The sequence below is a fragment of the Diorhabda carinulata genome, chromosome 1, assembly GCF_026250575.1.
Source record: "Diorhabda carinulata isolate Delta chromosome 1, icDioCari1.1, whole genome shotgun sequence".
Lineage (NCBI taxonomy): Eukaryota > Metazoa > Arthropoda > Insecta > Coleoptera > Chrysomelidae > Diorhabda > Diorhabda carinulata.
This window is the reverse complement of record NC_079460.1, coordinates 38,569,238-38,583,071: the sequence shown is the minus strand read 5'-3', so window position 1 is coordinate 38,583,071 and position 13,834 is coordinate 38,569,238. Positions and strand designations below refer to the sequence as shown.

The 13,834-nt window shown below is 32.1% G+C and overlaps 1 protein-coding gene across 1 annotated transcript in view; it reads right to left on the bottom strand.

Annotated features, from left to right (window-relative positions):
• Positions 1 to 13,834, bottom strand: part of LOC130898365 (RNA helicase aquarius) — a 53,744-nt gene that overhangs the window by 1,772 nt on the left and 38,138 nt on the right. The window contains exons 7-17 of the mRNA XM_057807627.1: positions 11,709 to 11,812; positions 10,446 to 10,557; positions 10,075 to 10,288; positions 8,037 to 8,085; positions 7,744 to 7,979; positions 7,458 to 7,688; positions 2,946 to 3,354; positions 2,399 to 2,888; positions 1,970 to 2,255; positions 993 to 1,260; positions 50 to 221 (exon numbers count right to left, since the gene is read on the bottom strand). Of these exons, the coding sequence (XP_057663610.1) occupies positions 50 to 221; positions 993 to 1,260; positions 1,970 to 2,255; positions 2,399 to 2,888; positions 2,946 to 3,354; positions 7,458 to 7,688; positions 7,744 to 7,979; positions 8,037 to 8,085; positions 10,075 to 10,288; positions 10,446 to 10,557; positions 11,709 to 11,812 (2,571 nt within the window). The remainder of the gene's footprint in view (positions 1 to 49; positions 222 to 992; positions 1,261 to 1,969; positions 2,256 to 2,398; positions 2,889 to 2,945; positions 3,355 to 7,457; positions 7,689 to 7,743; positions 7,980 to 8,036; positions 8,086 to 10,074; positions 10,289 to 10,445; positions 10,558 to 11,708; positions 11,813 to 13,834) is intronic.

The following is a 13,834-nucleotide window of genomic DNA, read 5'->3' as shown; positions in this document are numbered from 1 at the left end:
CTAATTTTTTGATCAAATAAAATTTATTTGTAATTAATATGTCTCATACCTGATAGAAATATGGACTTGGTTCACTTTCTCCATTACCATTAAAATCTTGTACATCAATTAATTGAAAATCAAAAACAAATCCAGGGTTAGCAAGTTGATATTCTCTCCAGTTTTCCACATGTTTCAAATTACCTAAGTTTTTATATCTCCATTTGTATAAATTACAGATGCTGTAAAAGATATCAAAGATAAGTGCAAAAACGCAACATACATAAATATAAGAGCGATATAGTTCAAACTTCTTCTTCAACGTATTGTAGGCCTTATGGCTGTAGTTTCCAACTTGTCATCCTTGGGATGTTGATGTCCATGAATCCATTCATCTGACTATGTCTTCCACCTCACATTCGTGTCTTATGTCTGTGTTTCTCTTTCTGTCTTAGTGTGTACCCGCATATGTTTCTGAGTATTTTCATTTCTGTTGTTCGAATGATGTTTTTAGTTCTTTTGTTGTCCGCTCTTGTTTCTGTAGCATATGTCAATATGGGTCTAACGCAGGTTTTGTATATTTTAACTTTTGCCCTTTTGATCATACTGGTATTATTCCAGATAATGTCCCGGAGTGCGCCTGATATTCGGCTGGCTTGGTTTGCTTGTCCTTTTATTTCATTTATTCTGTTCTGGTCTGTGCTGATTTGTGTGCTTAGGTAGTCAAATGACATTATCTGTTCTATGGTTTTATTTATTTATAAATGACAAGGGTTTTAGTTTTTGCGGTGGATACTTGTATGTTAAAGGTTTTAGCTTTTACGTAGAATGAGTATAGGAGCTGCTGTAAGTCGTCTTCACTCTCTGCCACAATTACAGCGTCATCGGCATAATAGATTATTTTTATTGCGTCCGTTGAAAGTGAATATCCTCTTGCTGTAATCTATCAGGTTAAACAGTTGCGGGCTTAAGGGCAAACTGGTTTAATAATAAAGTTCTCATAATTTACTTACCTTGGTCTGGCACGACCCTGACCGTCAAGTTCAATTGTTGGAACCCCTAATCTAACCAATCTTGTAAATAAACTTTGTTCCATATTTGAATATTTTTGGAATGCCATATTTTTTATAACGGGAGGTAATTGATGATGATCACCAATCATAATCCATCTTTTCAATCTATTGAAACCATCATGAGGGTTTTGCAGTAGTAATGGAATAAATGTCTCTATTTCCAAAATTTGAGCAGACTCTTCCATTAGTATATTATCGTATCTAAAACCTAAAAAGTTGGTAAAATGACAAGTAAAGCAAACATTTCAAGTACACTATTTATTGCTGCTACACTAACACAATTCATTGTCATACTTTGGGAGTGTTGGTTTAACAGTCTGCTCCGTATAAATATCACCAATGATTTCAGAAAATCCAACTTCATTAGGCACGCATATTTATTAGTTACGAGGACAAAAATATAGTGAAATAATAGTTACTAAATCCAAATAAGATTTAAAAATTGCAGCTATTGCAAGAAGACAAGTTGATAGAAAAACTAAAAACTATTGCCAATATGGGAAGGTATAGGGGAGTAATATTCAAAATAACTTGTGATGTAATATGAGGTAATAAAGTTATAAGAAATTAGAATAATTAATCTGAAATCAGCACTTACACAAATAATATAATAAACTTTGCACAAAGAACACCAAATGCAGGAAAGTATGACAGAGATTAATATCAGTTTCAAAATTTAACACCAAACCTTAAATGTAAGAAAGAAATAAAAAACAAGCCACCAACATGGATTATTTAGTTAATTTAAAGGGAGGAAACATAGTTAGAATCAAAAACCAAGATTAAGAAAGTGAACGAGCGTGTAACTCAAATAACAAGTACAGTTAAGTTAGTTTGGGCACTTGAGTAGATCGAAGAGTGGTAGACAAGTGGAGAAGATATGAAAAGCAAACGAAAAAACAAAGCTCTTCACTTACCAATTTCTACTAACTCTTTTCTCTTTAGAGCAGCATGTGTACAAGTCATAGCAATTATCTTGGCTTCTTTAACTAATAAGTACTTTGATCTATCTAAACCTGACCTCAACAGTTCGAATGCTCTAAATTCTTCCAGTTCCTTAAATATATGATCTATATACCTGAAGCAGCTTTCTGCTACTTCTAAATCTTCTTCATATGATTGTTCTTTGAAAAGAGGTTGAGGAGCATTCACAAAAAAATCGTGAAACGGAAATTCCTTTGATACAATCTTTGGGTCTAAAACCTATTAAAAATCAGCCGATCAAGAAATTCGATAAGTTTGTAATATACAGTGTTTTAATAAGATAAGTTGATCGAATTAACAATATATGTATATATAATTGAAACTAAGTATCCCGTAAATTGATAATACTTTTTTTAATATACCTTATTAATTTTTGATTTATTTTGATGTATGCAATGCAAAAAGTTCTCCCATCTTGACAGCACCTGATACAAATAAAAGTGTCCAGCAGTTTCGCAAGTATAAGCAACATCTCCTTCGACTTTTAAAGATTTCTGTAGCTTCTCGACCTCCATTAGTAAATCCAATCTTTTAGCTAATACGTAGTTAACTCTACCGTACCTACTAAAATCTTTTTCAGTTTCTAAAGCTTCTTCACCATGTCCCAAACGTAATAAATGACGTTCATCTATGTCTAGAGCTACGATTTTATCAAAAAGTTGATTCAACGCTTGATTAGAGTGTGTGACAATAATTGTTCTTTGGTTAGGAAAGTTGTGGTAGATATTAGAGATTATTTGAACGGCAACATCAGTTTTTCCTGTACCGGGAGGGCCTACAACCAAGGTTAATCCGGGCTGCATTCCTGATTTAATAGCTTCTATTTGAGTTGGTGTAAACGGTATCATATTTCTGTAAAAAATAATCGATTATTAGAATTTTCAAGCTTACAATTTGATATTCACTCACTTTTTCGGTTCGTTAAACAAATATGGTCCTCTTCTAGGAATTACATGAGGTTCCACAATAATAAATTTTTGAACTTCTTCATTTTCGTCTTCTTCTTCCCTAAGACCTTGGAATGTTAGTTTAAATGGACGTACCAGCTTTTGAGGATCATTAGTTCTAACTTTTATCTCGTAATCTGGGAAACACGATCTTAGATGATCCATATCAATGAATGTATCATTAAAATCCATCGTGGATATTTGATTGGGCATTTTTTTATAATTTGCAGCGCTTGGATCACCATAACCTAAAATTATATCGTGCAGCCATTCTGGCACTACGCACTCTGTGTTCATAAGTTCTCGGATTGTTTCTAAAACTGCCTTAAAGTTGTTTTCCTTGGGTTTTCTTCTCATTAAAATGTTGAAACCTTAAAACCAAATTTTATGTATTATTTCAATTCCTAATCTATGGTGTAGACATTTTATTAGTTATTTTCATAGAATCTACTGATATTATCGAAAAATTCGTAAAAGTCCAACAGGGTTAAATACGATGAGCCTAGTGACCATTTCATAGTAATATCTCGTCAACGCATCCAACACGTAGGACAAAAATTAATATTTGGGATCATAAACTCATAAAAACGTAGGATGGAAATTTGCCTTGTTGTTATCATAAAAAATTGAAGAAGTTTTCAGCTGAAAAGCAGCAATTCAGTCAAATTTATTTATTACAAAACACGATTACGCAAGTGGTAAGTTTACTCGATAAAATTTTCCGTCATTCAACAAACAGGAAATGTTATGACTACCAAAATAGTAAAATTATGATTAGTCACTGGAATGTAAACTAAAAATCACCGCCAAATATGATGAAGAAAATGTAGATTAGGTATAGGAAGAAATATTATTTAAAAATGTCTTTAGATGTTTTCAAATTGTAAAATTTATACAATAAATCGTTGACGCACTTTGTTACAGGATGATTTTTGTAAAGGTTGTCCAAAATTGGCTGTTGTGCCTGCCTCGACAGCGCTGGTCATTGGCACAAAAAAAGTCAAGATACATAAGTTAAATGAAGGACTGTTACAAAATCAATCACAATACGTAAATTATTTATATTTTTTTATACAAGTTGGTGGCTTTAAGAAACTCCACGATTTTCCTAATTTCCATCGGGTGGATGTAATGTAATGCTGTAGTACTTTTGCTCCATATATCGCGCCAAGATTTTTGAATGAGGTTAGTCTTCAGATCATTGACAAGCTGAACAAAGAGATTTGTTCGCGTTGGATAGCGCATAATCGTCCGAAAGACGTCTATAAGATAGTAACATGGATCTATAGATATGAATCCAAAACTAATCAACAATCGACTGTATGGATCTTCCAAGACGATCCAAAGCCTATAAAAGTTGTTCACGCACGAAGGAAATGGTCGCCTGTTTTCCGGAATAACTGGACATGTTACCATCGCTCCATTAGAGAAATGAGGAACGGTCAGAAGTCTTCGAAAAAATCAGAGAAACCAATCGCAGAAGATGACGCGTTCTCCACCTCGTCAATGCGAGCTCTCGTACATCAGTTGAAACAAAAACGTTTTTGAGCAGTAAAAACATCGAATTGATGGACCATCCGACCTACAGTCCTTGTTTGGAACCCAATGATTTGTTCTTATTCCCGTGGATCAAAAATAAATTGCGAGTTCAACGTTTTTCTACACCTGAAGTAGCGGTAGATGCGTTCAATTCACATGTTTTAAAGGTACCTCAACTGGAATGGAAAATATGCTTGGACAATTGGTTCAAATGCATGCAAAACTGTATTGATATTAATAGAGAGTATTTTGAATAACAATAAAGCCATATACAATTAGTAATTTTGGCTTTAGTTGAATATCTCAAAACTTAAGTATATATAGTTTTTTTGCATTTACAACATATTTGTATCCCAAATAAAACTTGTTATTTTTGTAATTTATTTTATGTAATAATTATGAATTAATCGTATCTAATCTATAAAAAAATAAATTATACAAATAAGTCTGTAGAGTTTTTAATTATGATTTCACTTTATTTGCTCTATAAATAGTACTTCCTATGACTCATATTGATTAAATATAGAGACGGACTTAATTTTTAAAATTGTCCTTCTGACTTTTAATTGCCGATGCCAGATAATAAAATATAAATATTTTTCGATTATATTATTTATAGAACTATGACAATGTTTGAAATGGTTTGACGCGTAAAAAAATGTTTTGAAATTAAATAACAATTGTGACATCATAAAAATTCACATTACAACACTTTCTCCCTCAAAAGAACTTATTATTATTGAAAGATTTGTAATTGAGTCAAGGTAAACTTGTGTGCGATTTTCATCTGAGAAAAACTCGAAATTCAGTCGAAATTCTTTATTTTTTTACATTAATATTTATAGTTGAAAAATATTTGGATTACTGTTACAAAAAAATTGCAAAATTTGTAATTGGGTCAAGGTCAACTTCTGCAAATCAGATTGTCATGAGAAAACATCTTTAGAATGGAATGAAATCAAAATAAATATTCTGCGATTATGTTATTTTAAATTTAGATGTTTTCGAGTAATTAATTGTGTTCCATAAATATTTTGATCTGTTTGAAGTTCAAGCACTGACCTATACAACTTTCTATGTAACGATGTATACAAACAATAAGAGTACTTGAAGCTTTCTTAGCACGCTCATTTAAAAAAAAATGAAACCAAAGTGTCTCATATGCAAAAGGATAGAGATTAAACCAAGGAATAAACATTGAGAAATAGTCAACTAATTTTTTGGTTAAGTTTTATGTGTTAGTATTGTTGTAATATATATTCTACTTCTAGACATTTTGGAGCACTAAATATTTAAATATGTACAAATGAAAGTTTCATTACAAGCGCCATAACACTATAAATATATATAAGAAATAATTTTCATTCCCAAGCAACTTCTCGGAAGAATTGCTTACTGTATGTTGATATATTTGACGTAATATTTTCATATCAAATAAAATGTTTTGTCCCATTTACTAAAATGAATCTTATCTGTTTATATTAACCGAATTACGGTTACCACAACCGCAACTGACGCTCAATGAATAATATTAAGATAAACACAACAAATTTACGTATTATTTTTCTATTCACATTTTTATTAACATATACTTAATTAATAATTAGAAATATGTTGATTGTTTAACCTCGAGCTCCATTCTCTACCTAAATCACTTTAGAGATAAAATGCAGCTCCTTGTTGAGTACTTCATTCAAATATTGTGCTTGGTACTAATCTATGGATTCTCGTCATTCTTGGCAGTAAATTCTACTAAATTGAGTCAAATAAACATTTCTGTCTTCAATCTAAGTATCTGGCATCACAGTTATAATATTGTATACACTCTGTCAATGGACTTTAACGCAGAGGAAACATTATAATTCAAAAAATAAAAAAACTGTTAACCCTAGTATTAGAGAACAATTCTTCTGATAAAAGAAAAAATTTATCACTCACAATTTCACCGAAGCGCGTTTGAAAACCAATTTATGGTTTTTAGAGAATGAAGGTACAGCAGTTATTTACTGAAGGTGATAACTTGATTATCGAAACGCGCGTCAGACAATGTAATTGTGAGTGTTGGTGTAGTGGTAGTTTAAACAGTTAAATGTGTAGAGAATTTTATTAAAAAGAAATTGAAAATTACAAAAAAGGCAATAATTGGCTGTGAATTTATACATTAAATTTGACAAGTTGAAATTCAGTTCGTCTAGTAATTAAATTGTTGTTATTATGTTTTGAATGAGTGGAAAATTCTCATTTAGCAAAGTTTTTGTGAATGGAACTGTAGAAGAGCTTGAATTCTTACAGAGAAACATATCCTAAAATGTTAAAAGATGAATATCATCGGTTCCGGAAATTCGTTACATACTAAATCGATAAAAAATTTCGCCACTGAAACGGGGGTTGATATGGAAGCCACACTTCATCGAAAGCTTGTACAAAATCCACAAATAGAGCTTAGAAAATCTTCTAGTGCTTGTTAAATAACAGCTGTAATACGATGTACTTGTTTTTGAATTATTTCTTTCCGAGTCTAAATTGGTTATCCGAAATTAATTTCTTTCAAAATTGCTAAATTACAGTACTTAGATACACAGAACATTATCAATTAATATTGAATGAATTCGATGTGCAAAATGGTGTCCACAAAATTATAGAGTTGAATGTTTGGGAGCATTGCAGTTTTTTCAACAAAGCAGATTAGACATTTAGCTCAAAAATAAAAAAAATCCATAGACGACAAATCGAGGGATCTTCCAGGTCATTCAATAAAATCTTTCATCTGAATCTATTGCTTTTAAAATCGTTAAAGATGTGGCCTTACCAATCTACTGTAGTATGGTAGCTGTGGAAGTGTTCTCTAATAATACTTCTCTATTTTCATTTTGTACATTTATTATAATCATATTAAAATTAATGTAGCTGGAGATCTGAATCTATGGTAACATACCTTCGTACACATCTTCTTTACCCTTATTAGTATTATTCATATCATCTCTGTATTGGTTGCAGTCCAACCAAACTCGATAAGTTCTTTGATCTCCTGGTAAAACTGGTCTAGGTTCTGGACCATCTTCAATTACCCTACCATTTGAATCTAGCATCCCTTCTACTTCACAGCCTCTAATACAAGTTAAGCCGACTTGAGGTAGAAACGGTTCTTTGTAGTTATATTTAGTTCCTGAAAGGGATAAATATTGAACAATTGTTAAATTATATTTTTTCATTCAACATACCTATTACGTTAGGAGGTTTTACAGAAATTAAAAAGCAGACATCATGTTTTCTCAAGTTTTCCCATTCTGTCTTGATATCTGGTCTTACTGCTAAGTTTACTGTAACGTCCGCCCTTACTCTACTAGGTCTTTTTTCACCAATATTAGGTTTTGCTACTTCGACCACTGCAAAATTGATGATTGGTTGAGCCATTCTAGCCCAACCACCCCAATAAATGCTGCCATCTTCCGCTTTCCTAGATAAACATCGGTCATAAAAAATGACAAACTATTTTTTTGCGTTAGAAACTCACCAAGGGCTTAATCTGCTAACAGCATCTTCAATATCTTGCCTTATTTCGTCTGAAAATCATAGGAATACATTTGTTTTTAATCTGTTGGTTGAATATATTGAATAGTATATTGTTTTACAAGGGAAATTGTTTGAAAGGAAAAGCGAGGGAAACACTATACTATTTCTACAACTGTTTATAATAAAAATACAAATTGACAGTTTAAATTAATAACTAAGAATATAAAACTAACGAAATCCCCTAAATAAAAATTTTAAATTTAATATTTAAGTATCTTTTTTAGCATACATTTTGAATGTAACTCGAGAATAAAAAATTTAGAACTAAAAAGATGATAATTACAGAATTTTTATAATAATCATCTGAACTAATACAACACTTTAATTTATTTGCATATTTTAAGACTCATAAATATTTCGGTTAAATGTGTTAAATATATTGTTCATGGCATTTTCGAAAATTAAAACATTGCGATTTTTTTTCAAATACAATAAAAATATTGTAGAAAAGTATACTAAAGACATTGGTGAAGACGTAAGTAGTGCTTGGTGATTCATATTTTTTCAACCGTTCCAAAAATCTATCATTTTAGCACAGGAGCTGATAAACATAATGGAAACTTGAGAAGAAGATGAGAAGAGTAGGTGAGTTTATTGGAAACATTGCAGTACATGTAAAATTTCTTCCACGATCTGCCACTATTACAAACATTTATGTTTTTGTAGGTGGTCGAAATTGAAAGTTTGATTAAAATATTTGTTAGTCATAAAAATAGTTTAACTGCTAAACTGCTCTCAACTTCTGCCTCAAGCTGCTCTTCTAGCCAATTCGAAGACCTGGAATGTTTTCGTAAGCCCTTTAGAACAGTTACAGAATAGTCGATGGCTGCGTTACTACACAACCAAAGGCCTAATTACAGAGTGAAATATAGAATGGTTTATAATTGAACAAAAACAAAAAAGAATGAATTGAAATTAATTGTGAGACAATCAATTATTTTTATATGTTATTTACTTTTCTTTGAAAAAGAGCAAGCATGTGGAATCAGCTACCAAGGCAAGTCTTTCCCGAGCTACAGAAGTTCACACGACAGACACTACTCGAGTTACTCGAGTGTAAAAGGGTTCACTCTCTCGTGCTTGCTTATTCTATAGAAAATGAATGATCTAAGAATGATAACCTCTTTATAAAAACCAGAATAAAGAATTATTGAGACAATAAAAATATTTGAGCAAATGTTCAAACATGAAAGCATTAATATAGTGCGGGACCTAGTAATAACCGAAATATCATTAACCAATTTAGTGCCCTCTGTGATTTCGATGTGGCATATTCTGTTCGTCTGTAGCGATTTTTTGGCTGATCCTACTTTGTACCAGGTTTTTTTCGACAAGGTAAAAATGTTTTTAAAACAATAATATTGAAAATAGAAAAGAGAAAAACTCAAGTGTATAAGTGGTTTAAAAATGCAGATATGTTGACAAACCATATTTTGGACACCCATCAATTGCCCGATGCAACGAAAAAGTTGATAAAACCTTTTATTGAGAAGTATTAAGATGGTTTTTCACAAAAGATCCCATTGGTGACTTGAGGAGACTGATTCTTCCATGACAGCCATCTCCGTTCAACAATTTTTAATACCGCTGCTTCACACACCTTACTCGCCTCATCTGGCCATGAAAGGACACTGATTCCGCAACAATGAAGAGGTAAAAAACAAGTAAAAGTTGTTAGCCATTTCTATAGATGAGCAAAAAAGTTTCAAACAGTTGTAATGGGCAGTATTTTAAAGAGGATCACGTTTTTTCAATAATTCCGCTTATTTTTAGACCCTTCCTCGTATTTTAACTTTGTTTACATTTGAGTTTATTATATAGTTAGTTCATATTAGACACAAATATCCTATAAAAGTTCTAGAACATTTTCAGCATTAAAATAATCGATGACTTCAATAATGTGGCATTGAAGAACTTCTAATAGGTCTCTAATGGTGGATCAATAGCCAAAAAAACAATATTGCTATTAAAACACTTACATGTAGATTCTAGTCTGAACAAATTGAAGTTTCTTAACAAGTAGTCATGCAAAGTCAAAAATTGCAGATTGAGTTTAGGTAACGCCAAGCAACCTTCTCCAGAAAAATAAGCCGTTGGGACTATATTTTCATCCCAAATAATATCTTCTGTCGGATAGAGCGGCATTTCGTTTAGAGCTTCTAGTTGAGATACTCTTTTTTCGTGGCGAGATATCTGAAAAATAATTAATTTTGTTATAAACACCTTGAAGGTAATTTCTTGCATATTAAGCCATTTTGAAAGTGATATTCTGTATTGGAGTCGTTGCTATGATTTATATTTATTATTTGTTGATATCAATTTTGATTGCTCATAAGTAACATTTACTTACCAATAGTTCTTTTAAAAATACTTCGTCAGTTCTACACCATTTATACTGTTCTTCTAATTCTTTAGATGGAATAAGATTCAAATATTCAGCAATCTCTCTAAGTTTTTCTTTACTGTAAAATAAGTAAATAGATAATAAAAAATGTTGATTTTGGTGTATAAGGTCCAGCACGTATTGAAGACTGAATGAAAATAAAAAGAAGACTTAGAAACATGGGAGAACATGACATACGAAGGAAAGATACGTTTTGACGACTAAAATGTGAGGAAATGATGAGCGAGATATTATAATCATAATTATGTTTATTTTTTTATGAAATCGTATTATTTATTTTTTAAATATATCTAAAATTCGACTAGGTTATATTAACTCATAAATTATGAAATAAAGCAAAATGGTAATTAAGAAGTTTAAATAAGCAAAAGTGTACGAAAGTTAAGTCAATATTGTCTGAAAGTCATTGACTCATAACTCATCATCCCCTCACTTTTATTCAAAATGAGGAAATGTCTGTAAGGGAATAACAAAACAAACCATAACCTAAAAAAATCTCGCAACATTTCGTTACCAGTTAGCTTTTCGCTACCCTTTCTACCTCTAAAACCAACCCTAAGTACGCTATCGAAAAATCAAAAATATTATAAATAGTTTTATTCTTCATTGTGATGAAATGATTGAATAAAATGTAATCTTTAAAAAATTACAATAAAATCTTTCAACAATTACAACAAGCTTAAAGTCAATTTATCGTTCCGTTCTACCAACTGTCAAAAACTAATGCGAGTGTTACCAAAATCCACGAAAATATACTTTCTTTTCGACTATTGGTAATGATGTAGGGGAAATATTTTTGTGCATGGGACAAATATTGAGTTACCAGTAGACAAGTATTTAATGACAAATGATCCTAAACTCAAGAAATTTTGAAAGTATGTTGTATTTACAATATACAAGTCATAGCCAAACAGAATTTTTTAATTTTTCGCAGATGCTTGTACATCAGCCTTTCGAAAAAAAAACAGACCAACAAAAAAAAGTCGGTTAGGTTTATTTTAAAAACTGCTAGGACAGAAGTTTCAAGATTTCATGAGAATTACCCATACACAATAATCTGCAATGGCTCCAGCTAAGAGCTCAGAGGAGGGGCTATAATTTCGAAAGATTATATCTACTAGCACTTTTGTTTATTAACTAACCATCAATATTCATTATTATGGTGTATCTTCTACTAATGCGTACTTAATATAGAAAATAACAACTTACCTTAGCGGTCCAAAATGTTTGATCAAACTCTTTCGTGTATCAACGCTGGCTACGTTTGCCAATGCAAAATTTCTTAGATCCGGAAATTTTACAAATGCTGCTTGCTACAAAATAAATTTCAACCATTTTGAACGCTTAGTTTTGTTTTGACATAAATATAATTCATTGTAAAGTTTTTTTTTTTAAATGGAAAACATTGAATATCATCAACTTTCAATAACAGGGCCGGATTCAGCTTTTTAGCGCCCCTAAGCCCAATAATTTTTTCCGCTCCCTAGTCTAATTAGAGTTACTTTTCTAAGAACTTTTATCAAAAAATCATATCAGGTCTATATGTCTACTGCTTAAAAACGACTCCACTTAACTTAATATAATGACGTTTGTGGGACTTTAACAAAAATGCGGCCCTGGCATTAAACAATTATTTTTCAAAGGTAATACGCCTACGCCAATGGAAGATGAGTTAGACACTGTGTATGAAGACTCTGCACCATCACAAACTGCAACCATCAGCGATATCATCGAAAATTATCGTCGGGTTAAAGTTATAAAGATAAAAAAGACTAACGGCAAATCAAAAGAATACATTTGCCATATACTGTTTGAAGAATTATACATGCCTAAGCTATCCGCGCAATGGGTGTCGGGTTTGCTCGCTTTGAACCAAAAGCACATTCGAATGAATATATCTTAGGCCTTATTGACGCGGTTTTAAACAAAATACGTCGAATTTGTTGGGCCAATTCATAACAGTGGATGAAACCTTGATCCACCACTATACTCCTGAAAGAAAAAGTCAATCAAGACAGTGGGTTGCAAAGGGCATGCCTGTTCCGAAAAATACGAAGACGTGTTCATCGAGTATCGTCAGCAGAGCATTATGCATTGTTACTTGATAAGATAAAGAGAGAAATGGCGAATAGCGACCGCATTTGCAGAAAAAGGAAGTAGTTTTCCATCAGGACTTAGGACAACGCACCTTCTCGCACTTCGGTGATGGTCAAAGCTAGAATTCAAGAATTGGTTGAGTACCCATCGTATACACCAGATCTGGCCCTCAGCAACTTTTCCCTGTATCCTAACCTAAAAGTTTCACTTGCAGAAGAGATATTTGCACCAGACGAGGACTTCGTCGCGAACGAAAATGTTTATTTTGAGAAAACAGACTGCAACTATTATTTTGAAGAGTTGTCTCGTTTATTTGTTGAAACCATAAATTAATTGATTGGCTAGTTCGATAGTAAGAAATTCATTTTAATATTTCACACTAGAATATCTTTTATTTTATAGTAATTAGTTTTTGCATAGTATGCATACGTGCGTATTGTCAGTCCCACATCACGTTATGTACGTAAAAATTATTTTTGGAATAATTGTTTATAACATGCGTTGTCCCTGGTAAGGACAACGGTCTTTCAGTCAGCGGTCCGCCAATCAGGTATAAAATTTTCTTGGTAGGCGATTGGAATAGATTAAAACAGATCCGTAATCTGTATATTTATGTTCACTTAGTTTTGTGCAGTATTTGCGTAAACTTTATATAATAAATTGCGCACGGCGGACAAGCAATTGGAATTATTGGTTATTTTTACGTTCTTGATATCAATTCCAATACTCTCCATGCCTATACGTATCCATTAATACTTGCTGGATAATTTTTCTTCAAATTTCTGTCCTCTTCCAATCCGGATTTGGAGTTAAAGTCACTCGATTCGTTTCGATATCGATGTTCTTTTGCTTAACATCTTCTGCAGTAGACGCGCTGGATACTTCTTTGTTCGATGTTAACCATTCAGATGAAGCGGTAGGTCTTTCTCCACCCTGTTCAGTTTTGGAGAATATGGTGTATTAAATTCAATTCTAGTAAGCCTAAGGTTGGTTTATTGCCACGCGAAGGGAGCTTGATGGCAGATATTTAGTAGAACCGTTTATATAAGCCATTCGAGTGAGTCTTTATCATAATTCTCTACAATTTTGCTGATCACTTCAATTGTCAGAGCAGCACAACAGGATTTTTACTCTTTGGAAGTAACTCTCTACTTTTGGTCGTGAATACGTTTTGGTATTCTCAAAAGTTGTGTCTATAAATCACTCTATTTTCCAACTAAAATTCTGAAAATACTTTG